The following is a 23,650-nucleotide window of genomic DNA, read 5'->3' as shown; positions in this document are numbered from 1 at the left end:
AAGCTCACATTGGCTAAAAGGTACGTAATGGCCACAGCCAGGTCATTTCAGATTTACTGTACTGTCTGCGCAGGGTTCTGCCACCCCCATCCGTCTTACACAGAACGCCACTTTCGTTGCAGCCTGCAATGCCGGGTATACAGCTATTTTTATACTTCCAGGTCTATTCCAAGTCATTGGAAATGCAGAGACAACCTTCACTCCGTGCAGACACAACGGCTATTTTCGGAGCCCTAATTATTGATTTACTGTGCACTGATCTAACATATTAGGAGATCTGCTGATTGACATTTAGTATGTACGAACTAGATCTTCACCCATCTATATAAATATGCAGAACATTCAATGGCTCCTGTGTCTCAGCTAAGGCGAGAAGTGAAAGGCTGTTCCTGCGTGTTAGTATCTCGACAACAGGAGAAGTGGGGAGTACAGTTTATTGGGAGGCAGCCATGCGGACCGTCCCTTATTAAGATTCCAGACTGTGAAACGAATACATTGTTAGATGCGACTGTCAGGAGGGACCCACAATGCTCCATCACTGTTCACAGCAGAGATGCTATTCTACCGCTGCTAGGAACAATGTCCTAAGACCACGACGCTCCAAATCTGATGAGAATATCGCCGCAAGACATTGTGACTACAGTGAATTGCTAAAAAAAAATTCTGGCCCGATTCTGCCAAATCGTTCAGGAGATTCAAATCAGGTTCAAAATGAATTCTACCCGAATCAATCGCTCTCCTCGATTCTTCGGAAGCAGAAATTTCTGGAAAATTAGCATAGATTCTCTCATCTCTAATTGTGACATAAGACGGTTCTTTGGGGAGTAGAGTGGTTGATATTATTTTATGCCCTCTGCCAAAACAGTCATATCTTAAATGGCGTTCTGCAAGCATGCCCCTATTGAATCCATAGTAGATCCATTTTTTACATCCGCACAAATTCAAAAACTTCACAAAAAATTATTCACCATTGTCCATCACATTCAAAATCGAAACTGTGGTATTTTACAAAACCGTATAATAAATGTGATTATCTTGGGACTCCACCTCCTTCTACGGGAAAACATTCACGTGAATCAAACCATTTATTACAGAGGCTGTGCACAGGCTGCTGTGGACCTGGATACTACACAGAGAGAAAATGGGTTGTGAATTAGCCCTAAAACTGGGCACACACAGAAATCAAAGGACACCCTGGCAAAATTAGAATGTACCCACCCACCAACAACACAGTTATCATCTCCCTACGCCAGAAAAGTAGCGTAAAAAAGTTGCAACTTTCTGAACACCAGGGGGTGTTTATCTTCATTTGAGACGGTTTTCGGAGTTGCCGTAGATTTCAGAGGTGCAGCCAGAGGTGCCAATAACTTATGAGGAGGCCTGCGTCTACTTATGATCAAGTCAGATTCTCCGGCGGAGCAGGAGATTTTAAAGACCGGTATAAAACGACCGTCTTTGATAAGTCTCCCCCATTGTATTCTGTTACTTTTCTAAGACTATATTCTCAGGGTTTTTTTGTGGCCCAAAAAGTATGTTAAAATATGCACCAAAAGTAATTAAAAAAAAGCCTAATAAAAAAGTTATGCATTTTATATTTCCTGGTTGCTTTTATGTTATTTATGTTAACACCTGGATCCCACAGTTTTTTGAAGAGGAAAAATATAGGGGCATATATATATATATATATATATATATATATATATATATATATAAATAAAAATGTTATATGTTCCACCAATGTTATAAAGGATAGATATTGTTCAGACTCAGCAACACAGTTGCACGCGTCCAAATAAGTATGGTGTTCATTCTAAGGCCCCCTAAACACGAATGTGTGCACCCCGTGGTCGTGCTGCGGCCCACCCGGACCCATTCACTCGAATGGGTCCGCAATCCGGCCGTTCCGCAAAAAGATAGGACATGTTCTATCTTTTTGCGGAACGGAAGTACGGGACAAAACCCCACGGAAGCGCTCCGTAGTGCTTCCGTAGGGTTCCGTTCCGTGCAACACCATTCCACATTTCCGGATTTGCAGACGCATTCAAGTGAATGGGTCCGCATCCGTGATGCAGAATGCCCACAGAACGGCACCCGTGTATTGCGGATCCGCAAATGCGGTCCGCAATACGGCAACGGGGTGCACCGTGTGCAGGGGGCCTAAAGGTCATATTTTTCCATGTATTTATACTAGAAAACTGCCCACTAATAAATCTGTGTCTGCCTGCAGCCACCACTAGGGGGAGCTCCGTACATAAGAACACAGTTACACCAGAGCTCAATGGGAGCTGTATAAAGCTCTATGCAATGAATGACTGCAAGAATTCAATTGACTGTGTCATGAAGGAAGGGAGGTAACTCAGTGCTGAGCACTTAGGGCCCTTAACAGACCCATGCTCAGCCTCCATTATCCACTGTCTTATGGAGTTACTTTCAGGTTGGCCACCTAATAGTTAACTCACTTGTTTAAGCCTCCTGACAAAGCCAGTGGGTTGGCGAAACGCGCTTTGAGGCATCAGTATACCGGGAGCCTTGGGTCACCTGTCCGAATGGGTAATCCATGTTGTCATAGCTGCCAGTGTCATTATATTGCCATGCAGTTTGTGCATCTATGCCCTGCTGTGTAGACTAGTTACTATGCATCCTTGATACTGGGCACTGGTTCCCGCTTTCCAATGGTCTCTACACAATGCTGGATTGTAGGATATTTTTGCTTACAAGTATAGTATTCTTCCAATAATGTTCAGACTGTATTTAACCAGGCTGCATATATGTGTATTGTTTGCTGGCACCATTAATTGTATCTCCCATGGGCCTGTGACCTGTAGTTGCTCTCGGGTGGTTTCTATTACCAGGGGTTTTGTGGTGGAGGGGTCCTACAGGCCTCCCCCCCCCCCATGTTGTCACCTATGTGTATGTATTTCTATTACTAATAAACATTTTTGCTATATTTTATACAAGATCGTTTGCATATTTATTAGGGGCTACTAGTTAGTTCTGTTGTAGGAGCTGGCCACCTAATAGTACTGGACATAATACTATGATCAACTTACCAGTATACCTGTGGAAATTAGGATAACATGACCAACCCTATTAATCTGAGCTAGGAACCCTACTAACGTCCAAAACTGCTAAATGCAGATGCTTGTCATGCAAGGTCCTAAGTAAGGTTTTATACCAGAGTGGTGCAGATTGAAAAAGAGAGATGCCATTAGAGTGGACAAATAAGCAACGTGGAAACTGCGGAGCACCACATGCCACTGATGTGAGAGGTCAACATCGGCTACGAAGGTGAGCGAGGGACATGATACAGTGGAGCAGCTCACTGCCAAAAAACAGGGGGCTACCAGATGTGTCTAAAACCTCTGCTGATTGGCATAGGGTTGCCTTCTCTGATAAGTCATGTTTTCTAATCCGCCGATCTAACTCCTCTCCATATGTAGCCCATTCATTATTTTCTGAACCTGATCCTCCACCCAACTCTCCACCGCACCGGGAAGCACTACCGATATTGGGTGGTGACTGGCTCATGCAGCCTTATATCTACCCCATCTCCTCAGATTGTAAGCTTTTGCGAGCAGAGATCTTGTTTCTCTTGTTCTAATTATGGACTTGTCTGTTGCTTGTCTGAACCCCCTGAATTGGAAAGCGCTGGGGAATATATTGGCGCTGTATAAGTAAAGATTAATATTATTATTATTGAACAGATGGATGTTGGTGTGTCAGGCGAGAAACAGTACAAACACCCTGCAACCATTGCTGGAAGGACACAAGCTGGTGGTGGTAGCATTATGGTCTGAGGAATATTTTCGGGGCATTCTCTGAACCCACTTATCCATGTGGAAGGAACTCTCAACCATTTTGGGTATAAATCAATCAGATGACATACACTCGTACATGCTGAATATCTTCCCTGGGGCAGATGAGATGTTCCAGCAATGTAAAGCCACATGTCACATGGCTAGAAATGTCTGACATGGATTGCAAGAGCATGAACAAGACTTCCAAGTTCTACCCTGTACCCTAATTCCTCAGACATGAACCCAATTGAGCATCTGTGGGACCATCTTGATCGTCGTGTCCACTCTATGGATCCTCCCCATACACCATCCAGCAGTTGTGGGATGCATGGCTCCAGACATCTGGGATAACCTACTAGGACCTTAGAGTCACTCTTAGCCCGTCTAGCTGCTGTCCATGCTTCACACGACGGATACTCTGCATATTGGCTGGTGGCTATAATAATGTGACTGGACTGTGTATAATATACTGTATGTACTAGACTATAGTGAGTTATTATAATATAATAGACCCTAGTAACAAGTGATTGGCCCCAGACTCCACTCCACATGGGACCCTGCTGTATTTGAGGCCTATTAATGAGAAGGCCTGGGGCCAACAGAGGATCCTATAGACTGTGACCCTGCCAAACTGTGAAATCTTCTGAAATGTCTAAATGACCTTCACAAGGTTCAGAATTTAAAAGTATTAAACAGTCTACTCAAGTTAATCTCATAAAAATATAATTCTCCATCCTGTAAAAATCACAGAGATAATAAGGCCACATTCACATGTCACGTCTCAGTGATGCACAAACAGCTACCTGTCAACTGCACTAGACTGAAAACTCTAGGCATAAAATAGGAGTAAACTATGTATACGAGTTTAGATTATGCAAAGTCGCCTCCACACACGGAGCGCGCTCAATGACTGACAAACCCATCCTCCTGGATGCAGCATTCAAGCATACATGAAATGATGTAAAGGGCCTGATATCTTGTAGCAGCTGCCAAAATAAAGCAACTGTAGCTTGATCTAATGTTCCACTAGTGCTTTCTTACAGGCTCCATTCGAAATTGACAGGTCGGGGCTTATATTTAGGTATTATTACACGCAATCTAAGAAAATCTGCAGGTCACAAAAAACTAGAAGCGCCTTCAAAAAAAAATATAAAAAAAAATTATATATATATTTTTTTAATAATATTATTATTATTATTATTATTATTAAGAGTCTTCACTATGTACAACCCTTCCCTTTAGGATGGCGTTAACGGCAGAGCTGTGGAGTCGGTAAGTTCTGACTCTTAGTCCTGCATTTTATCACACTCTGACTCCACCTTTGATTCCTTCATAAATGGCCAATAATTTAGTAGTAACAAATTTATTGTAGTAAAATGGTGACATTGGGCTTTTTTCTGTAGCACAGTTAACACCTAAACTCTTAAATGGGTTATCCAATTTCTCAAACAGCCCCCTGTGTGCTGGGCCCCTCACAGGTAATATACTTGCCCCGCTCCTGGTCCCCGCACCGCCGCTGCTGCTTCTCCCCGTACACGGATGAAAACATCTGCTGTCAGGGGGAGCAGCAAATGGCAGGCGGAGACAAGCCTCCCCGTCCCCGCCTGCCATTTGCTGCTCCCCCTGACAGCAGATGTTTTCATCCGTGTACTGGGAGAAGCAGCAGCGGCGGTGCGTTGACCAGGAGCGGGGCAAGTATATTACCTGTGAGGGGCCCAGCACACAGGGGGCTGTTTGAGAAATTGGATAACCCATTTAAGAGTTTAGGTGTTAACTGTGCTACAGAAAAAAGCCCAATGTCACCATTTTACTACAATAAATTTGTTACTACTAAATTATTGGCCATTTATGAAGGAATCAAAAACTACCATATTTTCCAGCGTATAAGATGACTTTTTAACACATGAAAATCTTCTCAAAAGTAGTGGGTCGTCTTATACGCCGGGTGTTGTCTTATAAACCGGTATACAGCATGCTGAAACTTACGGTACTTACTTCTGAGCCAGACTGGAGATTATGACAACACTAATCGCTGTTGCGAGATCGTGAAAACTCACCATGGGAACGCCTCAGGGTTAGAATATACCATCGGATCTAAGTTTTCGCAATCTCACAACAGCGAATTGTCTCATCATAAGACTATGCAACCAATAGAGGACGCTGTTCATGATTTATAAACAGCACCCTCTATTGGTTGCATAGTCTTCATTATCCATCAGCCGATTGTGGGAAACAGCGAATTCTCCATTCTGCGCTTCCACGTGTCCCTGCTGTGAAGCAACTCTGGCTGGACCCGCTCTGACCGAACCTCCTGAAGCATGAGCTGGGCAAGCGGGTGAGTGGCGCTCGTGGTTTGCGCTCGTGTGGTCTTCATGTTGCCCTGGAGTGGAGGGTGCCGGGGCCGCTACAGGAGGCGATGAGGAAGGGTCTCGGGCAGCTGAAGCAGGCGGCGTTGCGTCCGCGCCATTATCAAAGTAAAAGACCAGCCTGCCCTGTTTGGCTTGGGTCTTCTTCCCCCGTGGCATCGTAGGTATGTTTACTAAGGGAGCTGGGCACAATTGGCAGGGGTTTTAAGTATTGGGAGAGGGTAACTGGCTTACCTGAAGTCGGATTGTGCTGGAGCTATGCATTCATGCAGCCATCACGAACTGCTGCCTAGCCACCCCCTGGTTGCATAGTCTTATACGGCGAGTATAGCCCAAACCCTATATTTTAACTGGAAAAGTTGGGGGTCGTCTTATACGCCGGAAAATGGTTTAGCGAACACGTCTAGTAACTCTACTACATCTGTAAGTAATCCGGCTACTTAGATAGAACTTAAACCATATTTATTGGAATACAATTTCAGAAATTTTCTAAATGCACTATGCATTTAAAGGGTTTCTACCACTTCAGTTTGACACTAGCTTTCAGACACGAGCGATCTGCTAGTGTCTGATCTCCATAACCATGCAATTCTTAGACCTTTGTGTGGAGCCGTTTCATTAAAAAACTAACTTTTATTCCTATGGAAATGAGACTCTAGGTGCTATGGGGGCGTCTTTTCAGCACCTAGAGGCTCGGTCTACTCACACTGTATGCCCACCCATCTCGTCTTGAATGCCTGCCTCCATCACAGCCATCGGACAAATTCACACGCCTGCGCCGTTCACTTCTGTCATCGGCGCAGGCGCAGTGAGTGAAGGCTGCTCTCCTGATGCCGGCTTCCTCACTGTGACATAGTCGGCGTAGGCGCAGTGAGGAATCCGGCACCAGGAGCGTATCATTTACTCACTGCGCCTGCGCCGATGACAGAAGTGACCGTGCAGGCACGAGAATTCGTCCGATGGTTGTGATGGAGGCAGGCATTCAAGACGAGATGGGCGGGCATACAGTGCGAGTAGACCGAGCCTCTAGGTGCTGAAAAGACGCCCCCATAGCACCTAGAGGCTCATTTGCATAGGAATAAAAGTTAGTTTTTTAATGAAACGGCTCCACACAAAGGTCTAAGAAATGCATGGTTATGGAGATCAGACACTAGCAGATCGCTAGTGTCTGAAAGCTAATTTGGTCAAACTGAAGTGGTAGAAACCCTTTAAAGAGGATCTTTCATGGGTCCAAACATTATAAACTAAGTATCAGGATACGTAGGGCATAGTGCAGGGATATAACTGCACTTACTATTTTCCTGGGCGCCGCTCTGTTCGCCTGCTGTGGCCCCCGTTGTATTCTCCCGCCTGGTATGCTAATAGCATCGGAGCAATGAGGAGGAGGCTGAGTTTTTCTCTGTGGGCGTCTCCTTCTCCCCTGACTGAAGCGAGGTCCAATCACAGCGGGGAGCGTCACTGCCAGGGAGGAGGCGCCCATTGAGAGACAGGGCAGTCTCCTCCTCCCTGTACCGATGCTAAAGTTAGCATACCAGGCAGGAGAATACAACGGGGGCCACAGCAGGCATAAGAAATCTATGAAATTGTCCTCAGAAATAGTTAGAAAAGCTGTATAAGCTCTACATGTGTGCCCTGCAGAGAATCCAGTGCAAGTCTAAATGGGAATAAAGGAAACATGTAAAAAGTGGAGCGGCTATATTCAGTCCTGCAATAAAAGGGTTGTCTGGGAATAAATAACTTTTCACAGTCAATTTGCCATTTTTGTCACTTTAACTACCCAATTTTTTTTTAAATAAAAAAGTGATCAAAAAGTCGCACACACTTAAATTTGTTATCACTGAAAAGAACAGTTCATCCCGCAAAAAACGAGCCCTCAAACAGCTCTGTACAAATAGCTACTAAAAAGTTATAGGGGTCAGAACATGGTTATGAAAAAAAATAAAAAAAAAATAAATAGGTTTGAATTTTTATTTTCAGTATTAAAATGCAAGAAAAATTATAAAGTGTGGTATCATTGGAACCGTACTGACCTGCAGAAAGAAGATAACAGGTCAATTTTACCGCACAGTATAAAAAATAAAAACCTTTATCAGAATTGCGTTTTTTCCCAATTCTACCCCATTTGGATTTTTTTTTACAGCTCTCTACTACATGGTATGCAACTGCAAATGGTGCCAATAGAAAGTACAACTTTTTCCACAAAAAATAAGCCATCATAAGGCTATGGGAAGGCGAGGAGTGAAAAACGAAAACTCAAAAATGGAAAATCCCGGGGTCCTTAAGGGGTTAACAAATGGGGTTTGAGAAACACTTCTAACTGTCCACAGTGTGAGTCACCTGAGGCCGTTTATAGAACTAAAAGAATATTGGGGGGCCATTCACAATTATATTAACCTAAAAACTTACGGTAGAGTCTTGGATTTTGAGTGACCTTTCCAGGTTGGGTGCCATAAACACAATTATTTGGGGTAAAATAATGTTTTTGGCGAGGCTCTTGATTGCACAGGCTTGGTTCTCATCCAATACTCCAAGTATAAATACATGGTTAAATCTCGTGAACAAGATTAAAAGATATGAAAATATTTTATATGAACAAAGAAACTCTGAGGATCAATGGTTTAAGGTATGAGGAGAATGGAATTTTTAATTTTCCCTGCCTCAACCTCCTCACTATCCCCGTTCCGTCTCTTTTTACCCAGGGGGATGGGAGACGCATAGCAAAGGGGTGGGCAAGGCTTAAGAAAATGGAAATCATAATTGTGATGTTTTACTTTGTATGGAAATATTATTGTTTAACCCCTTCCCGACCAGCGCCGTAATACGGTGCTGCGTGAAGCGACTTCCTGACCAGCGCCGTGGTACCACGGAGCGCTGATCGGGCGGGTGCAGGAGCTGTGCTTGCATCGAGAGATTCTCTAGTTCATGCGGCTGCAGCAGAAGGCACATAATTGGGGTTCTCAGCAGGATGAGGATTTGCTTTAGGTTAGGAAAAGGCAGGAAGTATGGAGGCAAAGATGTTTGTGTTGCAAACGTTGCAGATACAAGTCATGGCTGGAAGAAGTAGTCATGGTAAACTGGGTCAGATGGAATAGACAGGAATAGCGAATGACAACAGAGTATAAAAGTCACTGGATCTGATTGCAGTGTATTCAATACTGAACTGTTGGCATAATAAACCGCCATTTGGGGCCCTGGTTTTAAATTTTGCCCAGGGCCACGCTTCGACTAAAACTGCCACTGTCGACTCCTGACATTGGTTTCAAAAATTGCACCAAAACAATCCAAAAGTCGGTCCACACATGGCTGATCCTTCCTGCACAAATACGCCGGTGGATTTTGCTGCAACTCTGCATGGATAATAAGCAAATTTTTTCCCACTACACTGAAAGGGGTGACATCTATGGTGAAAACCCCCACTGAGTTGCAGACGATTTAAAAGTTCACACCACAGGTCAATTTCTGTTGGAAAAATTCCATAGCATGTGTATTTTTATGTATTGTAGGAAGGCACAAGGGTTCATCATTGACGGAAGGTATGTGTCGCTGAGATTCCTGGCCTCGGTGAGGTAAGAGTCGGTAATTTCATGTGCCGGCGGCAGATAGTGCTGGCTGATATGGTTTTGCGATTTAGTGGCTGTAAAGCCGATCCGGGCCGGCTCTTACTGGGAGCAGCCAAAGTGCAGGCTGGGTGGCTTCTCCCCACATTTCAGGCCGGGTCTTGGTTTGGGCTATAAAACACAGGCAGCACTGGCAGGTGGTGGGAATTTACTCCTCTCTGACAGTGAAGCTCTGTCAGTCTCTGTGTTGGGACCTGGGAGTTTGGGCCTGGGTAAAGGCCTGCTACCTTGTTGGCGTGAGAGCAGGTGGTTTCTGCTATGTCCAAGGACTTCTGCATTGCTGCATGGTGTGAACAAACACCAGATTGACTGTTTTCCTTGAAACTGACTTTTTGTTTTGCTTATCCTTATGTGTGAATAAAACACTGAACTATTTAAGATAAAGACGTTGTCGTTAGGATAGAGGTATACCATGGGTTTAGAGTCCCAGCAGAGTTTGAAATATGTATTTTGGGGGTTATGGATGGGATAGGTAATTTAAATCACCGAGCAATAGCAACCAAACTCTTATTCTATGCCAGGAAATGTATTATTGGTCGTTGGTGTAGTAGGGTGTCACCTACAATCAAGGAATGGGAGAATCTGGCCAGAATCTCGATCATGTATCAAATTCATTACTTTGGTCACTGTCATTAGGGGGCACGAACAGGACTACAGCGGCACCTCCCCGATACCAAGCTGACAGCCATACAATTACAGAACCACAGAGCGAGTGAAGCGCTGGGTTAAGTAATGGAAGTCACTGCAGGCGGCTGGTTCCAGATTCATTGGCAGAAGTCGCCTGCAATTTGCAACTGTTCACTAATTCGCTGCTATGGCGGGTTCCTGAAGAGACTCATACAATGAGCATGACCTTCTGAATCTCTAATGGATACAAGATATACTCCAGCACATGTATACGGTGGGAAATGATGTACAAATACATAATTCAACATTTACAGACGGAGCATATACTAGGACCTTGTGCACCAGATGCTGCATAAAAAGAGCAAATCTGCATAAAAAGCTAAAACAAATGACCGCGTGGCTAAAAAAAAACAAAAAAAAAAAAAAAAAACACACATCCAGAATGCATGTAATTAACAAGACCTCGCTATAAGCGAACCAGCCAAATATGCAGAACTATTTATAATGGAAAGATCCTGGACATTAATGCGGTTTTCAGAGATTAAAAAAAAAAAAAAAAAAAAAAAAAAAAAAAAAAAAGGCACAGAGCAGGGGGCGGTATAAAATAGAGACAAAAACCTTACCTATAAAATGTACAGCCGCTCAGGAGGTATCTCCATGGGATTACGTTTGGCACTTACGCGAATCCTTTGTTAGATTTTCATTCTTGGGCTTATACAAGCCAAACATTGTGTCTTTTGGAGGTTCTTCCAGTTATCTGACCTGCTTCTTTTATGCCGTCACTGATCTTTTAGGGATTTACCACTTGGTGGGAATTTTTGCTGCCAAATTCTGGAAAAGTCATCCCCAGGGTAGCAATAGTCAGGGACCCACATGACCCAGCACAATGGGAGATTCTGCCCTGAGACCTGGTAGCAGTCAGATTATTTGGAAATGCTTGCTCAAGTGGCCTGTCTGTTTAGGTCTTAGGGCAAGAACGAACCTTGCGGCAACCATGGCAAAAAACAGGCCTACAGATGGTGTCCAATGACTGTACAATTTTGAAGGTATAATTTACCGCAATCCTTTCTTCCCGGGGGCGGACAGGAACTGCCTGGACAGGAGCATGCCCATCAAGGTGATCACTGATCTCTAAGGGGAGCAGATGTCTGGCACACAGCTATGCAATGTGAGCCAGACATCTGTGATTGGTTATTTCTTGGCGGGCAAACAATGCGGCTAGTACAACCCAAAGTGCACATTAAATGCATAAGCACAGAGCCCGAGACAATCAAGTCTCCTTTATTTTCTAATCTCGTGGCCTCCATCCAAAGAAAGTACAGCTAGCTCTGAATGAAGAACACCTTCTCCCCTAATATCATGTAGATGAGACAAGGCTTCGTTAGAATAATCCGCAACTTTTACAGGAACTGCTCAAGAGTTAAATATCTTGTTTACGGGGACTACAGCAGCAGCGAATATCCATATCCAGCCTAGTGTCACCAGCAGTTCTCTCAGCACACAACACACAATGCATCTCTCCCACACACCAAAGAGAACCTTTCATGATGTTCCAGGAAGATAATTATTAATTCCTCAAGGATTCAGGCCTCGGAAGATACTAGGACCACTGCAGTCTTCATTACACACAAAACTTTGGGTCCAATTTCTCATCTTCTTCACCTCAAAACACATATACAGAAATCCAATGTAGACATTTATAGCACCAAAGTAACTGTAGTGTTGTACAAAGCATACACCTATCCCCCTTGACTATGGGATTACGATATAATACATACAGTAATTTCATGAAAAACCTATTAACATCAGCATAGGGGATATGTCCATAAATATATTAGCAGTCCAAAAGTCCAAAAAAAAAAAAAGAAAAAAAAAAGCCCACTGACAACCTAGCTGGGAGTTCTCCTGGGTCGCCCCGTGCCCCAGCAGGAGAGCATGCTCACTTGCTAGAAAACCAAGTCTCACGCCAGCCCCTGCAGTGGCGGATGGGTCAGCTGCTTGCTTTGGACAAGTGGTCTGGTGGCGGACCGGTGGAGAGGATGGTGGATATAAGGGGTGAAGGGAAGAAGGCGCTGTGTGCCAGTAGGGAGCCTGAAGAGAGGAGATGCAAGCAGCTAGTGTGGTGAGATATTCTCTTGACTTTATTAGAATGCTGCCCCCTTGATGTTTAATCTATATAGTAATGTGCATGTCCAGCTACTGATGTGGACACACATGCTCAGTCCCCTCCAACCATATCTACTGTTATAAGCTGTGAAATTCGCAAGGACTGCGGCAGAAAGGACATGCCCCCTGAGAACGAACACACCTCCCGAGCTGTGAATGGGGATTGCCCTGGATTTATTTGAGGTTCAGGGCTGGTTCTAGCTTTGTTAGATTGTTAATTTTCATTTTTTACATCAATCAAGGCATATCTCATTTAAAAATGTGACGCTGTTTAAAAGGGATCAACATGGAATACTGAGCAAATCAACATATTTCTGCTATGGATAAATGCCGTCATCGGGTGCTATACAGCAGGCATACGTCGTGCAGTTCAGATGGGCGCAAGAGTATTTTGCCTCCATTTAGTCATAATATATCGAAATTATTAGTAGCGGTCATCCAAAAATGCATAAAAAAGGTCAGAAATGTAATAAAAATATTTAAGATAAATGGATAGAGACATAGTGAAGGTGTGAACATGGCCTCCAACCGTACAACCCCAAATTAGGAAAGCTAAAGAAACTTAAAACTAATAAATCTAATAAAAGGCAGGTGCCAGGAAAAGGGATATGCTTGACTGGAGTAAAGTACTTATTAAAAACCCATTAGAGCATTTATGGAGTGACTGGGATGAATTGGCGCGACACTGCTCTGAACAGTGCGGCGGCGGCTCTATCAAATAAAAGAGAAGGATCACGTATGATCTGTTGGACAGCAGTGTACGGTGCTGCCATAGATTTAGGAGTCGCTGACCACGTGGCTTAAACATGCGACATACGACATTCGCCGCAGATGCCAATAGCGGGCTATGCTTCGGCGTTAGCCGACTATGAAAGCTGAACAGGGTTAACAACGTTTAAACAGAAAGAATGAGAAGCAAATTTCACAAAGGTCATCAAGGGCCGGTGAAATAACAAGAAGGCGTTAAATTAACTAATCTGTAGATTTCTGGAAATGCTTAAATCTAGAAACAAGTTTGACATCTCGGCTCCTCAAGAAATTCTGAATGAATAAAAGTATGAAGCGTTCATGTATTAGGAGGACATGACACGGACATAACGGGGAGCGTTTTGCCTGTGAGCATTTAGCATTATACTGTGCGGTTAGAGGTCATCTTCACACATTCACCATGTTTCTACCCATTTAATACATTTATTGCATTTCTTATTTATTTTCTGAATTTACTACTGAACTCAATAGATGATTTTACCTGAATGGCGCAAAAATGCTCTTGTCCGCTCATTTGTAGTCTACTATATATCTACTGTTTACCAATGTTTTTATACACCTGATGAAGGCGCTTATGCAGAGCCAAAATGCGTTGTGCTACCATCCACAGACCCCACTTCAGGTTTGTGAACCTTTTTTTTTCACTTCCTTCTTCAAGACTGGGAACTTTTACACATGGCCATTTTTATTAACAGTCAGTGAATAGCTGCCATCAAAAAATAGGCCAGACAGACCCCACTGAAATCGATGGGCCTGTTTTTAATGGGTGTATAGACCGGAATGAGCCCATCTAATGGCTGTTAAAAAACGTCTAGAAGGGCCTTTCAGAGGTTAAAATAAAATATACTCATCTACTAGAACATGCAGAGACACTCGCTCCTCACTGGATGCAGCAGGACCTGCACTCTCAGCACGGTGATGTCACATGATCAGGTTGGGAGCATAGGTCCTGCAGCATCCAATGAGGAGCGAGGGCCCCATGCATTTAAGCGTTCAAGACGTTTATGGGGGTTATTTTGCTGGCAGTATATTGGAGCACTAGAGGGGCCCTTATACTAGGGGGTACTATGAGGACCATCTGATGTCCGGGGGGCACTATGGGGACAGGGATTAAAAAAAAAATATATATGTTTAATGCCCTTACGTGTGAACATAGCCTTACTGCGCTGACAATGTAGCCTCCAAGAACACCACGGGTTTAGTATCCGATATGCTCTTCAGGCTACATGCACATGACAGGGGGAAATAAAAACGACCGTTGCACATCTGGCTCTGAAAACTGCCAAAAATGTGACGTCTTATTTTTTGGGCAGCCAATATTTACTGGCCATTAAAGAAACGGCCATGTGAATAGCCCCATAGTCTTCAACTGGTTGTAAAAATGGCCGTGTGACCGCCATTACTTAAACGGCTGTCGCTCAGCCATTTTTCCCTTTTGTGTACATGAGGCCCTATATAGAGCTGTGCCCATGGAGTCCACAAACTACAAAAGATAAGAATGCTATTAAGCCTAATCTATTCTGTTAATCTACACTGCAGTACCATAAATCTATCCACATCCCTTCTACTGCTATCCCTTGGTTGTGATTGATGGGTATATAGGCACATCCCTTATCTAACACCAAGACTCTGGTAATAAAAAGCGTAGCAGTGCTATCACCGCCAAATAATTTCTGATACCTATTGTGAAAATTGCACCCAGCTATTTGCAATAAGGTGCTTTCATGCAATTTTGCATCAAAACCTAATGTTTTGCAAAAATTCATTAAAAAAATAAAAATAAAAACTGGTTTGTGGCAAAGTCTGACCTAACCAGGAGTCTTTGATGCACCACACCGCTTTAAAATAAAATTCAAGATGTGCACAGTTTACACATTCATCATAGATAACATGGGTGACAGCCTGAAGGAAAGCTCCTGTATTCCATGGTATGGAGACTTACTGGCAATGCACCATGGGAAATATGCAAACTCACAAGGAGCCACTCCTCCTTCCTTGGGAGATACCGTTTTGCTTACTGCTGCCAATAATTCTCCATACCATGGAGTACTTCCAGTAAGTCTCCATACAAGACTGGTCTCTAAGGAGATTCAGCACTCTGCCTAAGCCACATTGCACCCAGCAGAATCCTACGTGCTGACGAGGGGCAAGCACCCTGAAACAACTAAGTTTGAATATCCGAATTGACTATATTCCCTTGTCAAATCCCAAGGATTGTTTGGAAAGTCAGATTTTGACTCATAAGGAGTCACTCTCGAGAGGTGGCAAGGTGGTTCTCTTCCTTGCATATTCTTGCCAACATATAGGGTGAAATCCGCTTGAAAATCTGAAGGTTTTTTATGCAGATTTGTTGCCAATTTTCTACCGATTTCTCCTGAACCACTTCCAGGAAATGTACACTGTGGCACCAATACTAAAGATGGTGGAAGCTTAGAGCGGCTGTCGAGACCTGCACCAGATTTATCACAGGGGCTCCGGCTGGATGACGAATCGGGCGCAGGGACACTTTTCCCTGACTCTATACCATCTAATGGTTGACTTACTTTGAGACAGAATCTTACGCCAGAATTGTGGCATCATTTTTGCACAAATTGGTCCTGTGAAGCTCCTCCCTTTCTGAAAAGCCCTACCCCTCGTTGAGCACGTCAGAAAAAAGGGAGGAAACCGTAGATGTGCCAGATTGCGCCACTTTTTAGACAGACTTTTGGAGCAAACACATTGGTAAATCTGGACTGTTACGTGAATCCAAATGACCAATCACATCATTGTTCACACAAAAAAAAAGCTCATATAGGGCGAGCATGTAAGCATCTCGAGGATAGCGACATGGCTCAACAAGATGTGTCCTAACACTATGCCTGTCAGAAGATAGGACAAGAAGAGTTGTCATGGGTAGCACCCTTAAAAAGTGTTTTCCCTACGGATTATTTTACGGAAAATAAAGAAGGTGCAGATATTGCATATTTTCTATTATGCAGTACATTATTTTTATACCGGTTACAGGATGTATACCCATAGGTCTTATCTGTGGATTAAATACCGTGCATTCATACAGTTAACACTGGCAGGTCCACTTCCAGCTTCTAAATGGCATAATGATAGTCCTTGGCTTAGAACGGCCCCACTACAATATCTGAAGGACTCTCAAATCTTTTGAGACATTGTTAAAGCGCGATATAATAAACCTGCACACAAGAAAAGGAAGAAGAATGAAGGATTCTTTAATTAGGGTGTAACCCAAGAGGGAGAGGAAAACAGCACAACAGATGGCAGCACAATCATCAGCTACAGAAGCTCCTCAGGCATCAAACAATACTCTGGCCTTTAAACCACCAGGCTAGATGGTTACTGCATGCTGGGCACTGCCACCTTTCCCTAGCAAACCTCTTTTTAAGCACTTGGCACTGCCCGGCAGGAGCTCTAGCCAGCTGGAGAGCCTCTCACTATCTCTAGCCTGTGTGCCGCTCTACATAGGGACTTCCCAGCTCGTCTGCAATCTACTCAAGATCTCACCAGAGCGTCTCTCTACAAGGCACTTCTACCGGGTAGGTCAAGTGCGCCCACTTATCCGTCATCAGATGGTCTGTGGACATTCAGGAAGCTAGGTTCCAGTGACAGGAGTCAATACACGAGGAAGGACTAACAGGATCACATTTGTTTTCAAGTACTATCTCCCAGTTTAGTAAAGCGACATAACTAAATGATAGAGGAGCAGCAGTAGGATAGGCTCTTCTATTTGTATCAGCCCCGCGATGTCTGCTCTCAGCCGGCAAAATAGGCTCCGGATCTGGATTACCTCCAAAACCCACAAGACACGAGGGCAGCTAGGACGCCAAGCCAATTTCTTTTAACAGTGTTTACAAATGGCTGTAATAAAAGAAAAGGGAGTTGTGCGAGTATCTGAATTCACGGCGTATCAGGCGCTTATGAGGAGGAGAGACAGGAAGGCACTGAATGTAAATCAGAGCGATGCCTACTTACGTGGCGTGTCAAGGTCAATCACCCATTCAGATGCCAAGACATGGAATTCACGTATGATAACGAGCAGTCTCCGAGCTATTCTGGCCGAATGCAGCACAACACGGCCTGCAGTAAGGCTGGGTTCACCGCAAGTGTTTGTCATCCGTTTAACATATAAAAAAACATATAGGCTTAGGGACGCCTCAGACAAACGCCATACAGTGGCATCCATTCGCTATAGAGTTCCATTCTAAGAAAAATAAAAAACGTATACGTTAACGGACGCCTCAGACAGATGCCGTACTGTGGCATCTGTTCACCGTAGAATTCTATTGTAAAAAAAAAAGGATATGTTAACGTATACGTTTTATTACCAGACTCTGCAGGATATAAAAGTGTGGAACCAGGAGTACGGGAGCGTCTATTAAACTTAAAAATGATGGGGGTCATTTATTATTCTGAAATACGCCTATATTAGGCAGATTTCAGACGCATATTGCAGCACAACGGTCAGTTGCGCTGCAATGTGCGACTTTTCCCTGCTCACGGCATATCTAAAATTGTGGGAGTGGGTGCGGAAGGGGGTGGACCGGCAGGCCCGTCTGATTCACCATTTTCTATGCCTGTTTTAGGCGTAGAAAATGGTCTAAATATAGGATGGCTAGGAAGCTGGTTTACATTTAGAACTGGCGCTGGACGCGCCGAAGTTATGTAGAGTCCGGCACCTCTTAATAACTTCAGCGGACCCACCACCAGATAATAGGATCTAAAACGCCGGTCTTAATAAATGACCCCTTATATGTACATGCCAGACGAAGGCAACCTCCAGTCAGGTGCACATCTTGGTTGAAGGCTCCGTTAGGGACCTTTGTCGCCGATTTCGTAAAAAAAAAAAAGGAAAGCTGGACACAATTGGTAGGCGGCACGCTGTACTCTTTCATGTAAAATGCTGGTCTCCCTGACAGACCCCACTAAAGTGCACGGTGTCCATCTTGCACCATTTATCTCACGCTGTTCGTTTCTGTCATTCAACGTAAATGGCTCTTCCGTAATGGTTGCCGCTAAAGAAAATGGGATCCGCGCTGATCAGCAGGGTGTGGGGTGTCAATGGCAAACCCCATCAATCAGATCCTGAGGACAGGCTGTCAATTGTAAACTCATGGACAACCCCTTTAAATTCTGAAGTTCCAGGAATTAGGATATAATATTCAAGGAAACAAGTTCTAAACAAGGTCAGTTGTATGAGAAGTTCTCATTACTTTCTATTAAAACTAGCCGTGACCTGGACTCATTACATCACAGCGGCTTTACACGGCCTGAGAAGAGAGAGCACGCACCATAAAAATCAAGCTCCCTATACACAGTGGAACAAAGTGACGCTTTCTGTCGTAGATCCACTGCCCTCTACTGGAACAAGCAAGAATGAACACACATGTCTGCAGTGACCAGATATCAGAACTACATGAATAATCACATGAGGCGGTGATATCCCAATGGACCTTTTCATCTTGCTCCAAAAGAGGCTTTCTGCTGTGGTTTCATGATCACACTTAGGCCTAATGCACACGACCATTGTGTGCATCCGTGGCCGTTGTGCCGTTTTCCGTTTATTTTTCGCGGACCCATTGACTTTCAATGGGTCCGTGAAAAAAAATAAAAAAAGGAAAATGCACCGTTTGGCAGCCGCATCCGTGATCCGTGTTTCCTGGCCGTGAAAAAAATAGGACCTGTCCTATTTTTTTCACGGCCAACGGTTCACGGACCCATTCAAGTCAATGGGGCCGTGAAAAATCACGGATGCACACAAGATTGTCATCCGCGTCCGTGTCCGTTTTTTCCTATCATTTCAATGGCAAACTTGACTTAATTTTTTTTTTTAATTTTTCATGTCCGTGGATCCTCCAAAAATCAAGGAAGACCCACGGACGAAAAAACGGTCACTGATCACGGACCCCGTTTTTGCGGACCTTAAAAAAAATAGTCGTGTGCATGAGGCCTTATACTGTAGACCACTACAAAGAGCATACGAGGGCGAGTCAAAAATTACCTAAACTCTGGCTGAAGAATTTATTTTAATTAACTTTCAGAAAAGACAAATAGAGTTTTTTGACAATCTCTCTGCTTTCCAATAGTTTGTCTGTCAGCAAGTTTTTATATTTCCTCATTAAAAAATGTTTTAGGCTGAGCTGCAATGCATAAATGCACCGCTGTCCTCACCGCTTCATCAGACGTGAATTTTCACCCTGGTAGGGCTTCTTTCTGGGGACCAAACAGGTGATAGTCTAATGGGGCAAGATCAGGACTACAGGATACATTAAAGGCTATGAAAAACTTTGAGTTACATTTTTTTTTTTTTTTTTTTTCATTTTACAGGTTTTGAGTTACAGGTGTTAAAAAAAAATCTGTATGTTTGAAGTCTATCGCTTCTGAGTCCTGTCAGCTGACGATTCATGTAAAGCCTGATCTCCTGACCTCATAAAAACTCATTATAGCTAACTTTTATCAGACTAAGGCCTCATGCACACGACCGTGGTGTGCATGAGGCCTAATAAGAATATGGCTTAAAGGGGTTGTCCAATTTATAAAAAAAATAATATACTGTATAGCACTGTAAATCTGATGGGCAGCAATATATAACTGAGCTAAGCAAGTTTTAGGCAAAAATAAATACATCTATATTTCCTAATTTCCCTGGTTCTCTTCTGGCCCTTTGTTTACCTGCAATAACTACAATCTCTGCCCCTTCCCCTGCTCTTCAAAGGGAGTGAATACAAGTGCTGCCCTGAGTGACATGTCTGCTTGCTGGGAGACTCAGCAGCATGTTGTATGTAAAGAACTACAAGTCCTAGCTGTACAATGACACTGCTAATACACACAGGATCTTCCCCCTACCTACAATGCTCAGCAGAACTTCTCTTTCAGCTCCTGTGCCCAGCATTTGTCTCCTCTGTGCCTGCAGCTACTCAGTAAAGCCTTCAGCCCTGAATCTGTGCTGCTGAAGGGGTTAAGAATCCAGGGAGAGAGCAATAAGCAGCAGCAGGCAGTGCAGGGGGCATGGCCAGCACAGTGATGTCTAGTGTACAGACACATATCTGCTATCTCAGGCTTGTGCACCAAACATTATCAGAGCAGAGAGAGAAGCTGACATCACAGGTCATGTGACCCTCACTGAAATCTGAGAGAGCAGCAAATACAGATGCAGTAAGTGCATGGTAAATCTGTTACATTTGATTAGTTAGGAACATACAAAGAACAAAAAAATTACTCGGACAACCCCTTTAAATGAGTGTATGACGAGATCAGAGATAAGGCTTCACATGAACAGTCAGCTGACAGGAGTCAGAAGCCATAGTCTACCAACAGACTGATTTTCAACTCTTGTATCTAAAAAAACCCTGCAGATTTTTTTTTAATAAAGACCAATTTAAAAAAAAAACTTTTAGCCCAAAATAAGTAAAATTCCACTCTTCTTTTGTGCAAATCATAAGTGGGGCAGCAATTGTTTCTTGCCCCACAGTCACAACAGATTTGACATAACACGTTCAAACCAGAACAGCAGTGACTAGGGAGATTATGGCGAAAAATTATGTATTTGTCTTTTCTGAAAGCTGATTAAAATAAATAAAGTTGCAGACCACCCTGCAATCCATCAGCGGTGACCGTGCTTGCACACTATAGGAAAAAACATCAGCCTCTCTGGTGGCTGGGACCGTGGGAGCGCACATACATGTAGGCTGGTGCTGTTTCCTCTATTGTGCAAGCACGACCACCACTGAGATTGCAGAGTGGTCTGTAACCATGGAAACGAGCACTGTATAATGTGATAGAAAAATGAATCCAGCCAGCAAAGGAGGCAAAATGGACAATCACAATACATTAGTAAGTGCCTTGTTTAAACTTTCTCTACATAATAAAAATGTCAGGGGTTTTTCAGGCTTCTAATATGGATGACCTATCTGTGCACACATGCCATCTCCTGTCTCTCTTCTTGCTCGCTGCTGCTATGTCTATGGCTGGACAGAGACAGGAGATGGCACGTGCCTTCTTTCATACAGCTAATCGGATCTGATATTTATGACCTATCGAAGTCATGGAAAACCCCTTTAAAGACAGAAATTTTCACAGTTCACAGTCAACTTTTTTTTTAAGGAACCAAAAGCTACTAAGTGTAATAAAAAATAAAAAAAAGTCCTATACTAAACAGATTAATCCCCCACCGCTTCCAGTGCCACGCTCCATTCCTCCCCTCTGGACAGTGTTTATATGGCTGAAGCGGTAAAGTAGCCACATACCTAGCATGACCACTGCGTCCAGCCATTGGCCTCAGCGGTCTAGCATTGTATATCACTAAGGATAGTGATTGGCCACAGCAGTGACATGGGGCACATGATATGTATTCATTGCAGCCAAGAAAACAAATCCCAGTGAGGAAGACCCGGGCTTTAACTGGTGAGTACACCCATTGTAGACCAAATCGGGCAAACAATCTAATGTGTATGGAGAGCTCACGACTCCTCCCAAACAGATAACCTCCTGGAGAGAAGATCAGGTGCATCGCATTTCAACACCAGATCCTGTTGTTCTCCAGGAAGGTAAGCCACCGCAGAAGGTGGAAGCGGCTTTCGCCTCTCTCCCTATCGAACACATGCTTTGAGTGGGGGAGTCAGCTACTGAAGGTGTATGGACTCCCCCTTAAAGGGCTTCTCTCACCCCACTAAACGCATATATATATTTTTGTCTACTTACAATCCTTATCCTGCCATATTGCCATACATTATGTTATTATTAATTTTCATTCAGTAGATTTAGCCCAAAACTTACTTTTATGATATGCTAATTAACTTTCTACCAGCAAGTAGGGCGTCTACTTGCTGGTAGCCGCCGCAGAAAACCGCCCCCTCCTTGTGTTGATTGACAGGGCCAGCCGCGATCTCCTCCTCCGGCCGGCCCTGTCAGCATTTCAAAAATCGCGCGCCTGTGTTGATTCGGAGCAGGCGCTCTGAGATAAGGAGGCTCGCCTACTCAGCACTCCCTCAGTGCGCCTGCGCCGATGACGTCACCGAAAGAGAAGACGCACTGAGGGAGTGCTGAGGAGACGAGCCTCCTTCTCTCAGAGCGCCTGCGCCGAATCAACACAGGCGCGCGATTTTTGAAATGCTGACAGGGCCAGCCGGAGGAGGAGATCGCTGCTGGCCCTGTCAATCAACACAAGGAGGGGGCGGTTTTCTGCGGCTGCTACCAGCAAGTAGACGCCCTACTTGCTGGTAGAAAGGTACTTTGTAATTAGCATATCATAAAAGTACGTTTTTGGCTAAATCTTGTGAACGAAAATTATTAATAACATAATGTATCGCAATATGGCAGAATAGGGATTATAAGTAGACAAAAAAATATGCGTTTAGTGGGGTAACAGAAGCCCTTCAAGCTAAACCAGCACAACAGATTTTGTAGGGTATAAATTATTAGTGATGTATCAAACATATTATGGTGGTGTCAAAAGAGGCCACTGACTTCATCCATGACCCAGGTCAATGGTTACAAACGTATCACACTGCTGCATTGGTGACATGGGTTTTCTTCATAGATTATATTGAACAATATTCTAGATAAAGGAACTTCGCAAACAAATATGGTCTTATTTTTGGCAAAATCCATAGGGATGAAACCTAAACCCAGAAAAACAGACATAAAAAGCCTACAACTGCACATATCCGTACATGGGCACTCAAAACTTTTGGAAATTAGGAGGATGCCACAGAGGAGATCTTCCAACTCAGCGTACAGGAACGCTAATGTCTGATCACCATTCTGTCAAATGAACCATATGAATTTTCCTTTAACGATGGGCACATGGAGATGGCCAGTTGGGCATGACTGGTTTAGATCCATGGTACCATCACAGATATCCACAGCTACGTACATGAAAACCTTCTAAAAATTGCAATATCCTGAATGTATAAGAATAGAGAACCCAGTTAACCTCACCTGCTTTGCAAGCTTCACAGAATCATGGGTCAGTCGGTCTCGTAGCTGTGGGTCTAGCTGAGCAGCTGGTGCTATTTCCACCACCTTCTGATGACGTCTCTGGATGGAGCAATCTCGCTCATAAAGATGTATCACATTGCCATGTTTGTCACCTGATAAAACAAGGTTCAGGATCCTCCATTAGAAGGGCGTACACAGTAACATCAGTGGGGTGCACATAAATGATGAACCCGACATGCGGTGCAGATTGTAAATGTGCAAAGGCCCCGATTTATCAACTGCATCCGCTGCACCAGTCTTGATATGCCTCCTCCAGCGGTGCAGGACCTGTCATTTATGACGAGGGGCAGGAATGTCCTGTGCC

The 23,650-nt window shown here is 43.9% G+C and overlaps 1 protein-coding gene across 3 annotated transcripts in view; it reads right to left on the bottom strand.

Moving 5' to 3' along the window:
- The window catches only part of PC (pyruvate carboxylase), a 405,325-nt gene that overhangs the window by 256,672 nt on the left and 125,003 nt on the right, over window positions 1–23,650 (bottom strand). For all 3 annotated transcript variants that reach the window (XM_044270882.1, XM_044270881.1, XM_044270880.1), the window contains exon 7: window positions 23,287–23,438. In XM_044270882.1, coding sequence (XP_044126817.1) covers window positions 23,287–23,438 — 152 coding nt within the window. The remainder of the gene's footprint in view (window positions 1–23,286; window positions 23,439–23,650) is intronic.

The sequence above is a fragment of the Bufo gargarizans genome, chromosome 10 (genome assembly GCF_014858855.1).
Source record: "Bufo gargarizans isolate SCDJY-AF-19 chromosome 10, ASM1485885v1, whole genome shotgun sequence".
Taxonomy (NCBI): Eukaryota; Metazoa; Chordata; class Amphibia; order Anura; family Bufonidae; genus Bufo; species Bufo gargarizans.
This window is presented reverse-complemented; position numbering and strand designations above follow the sequence as displayed.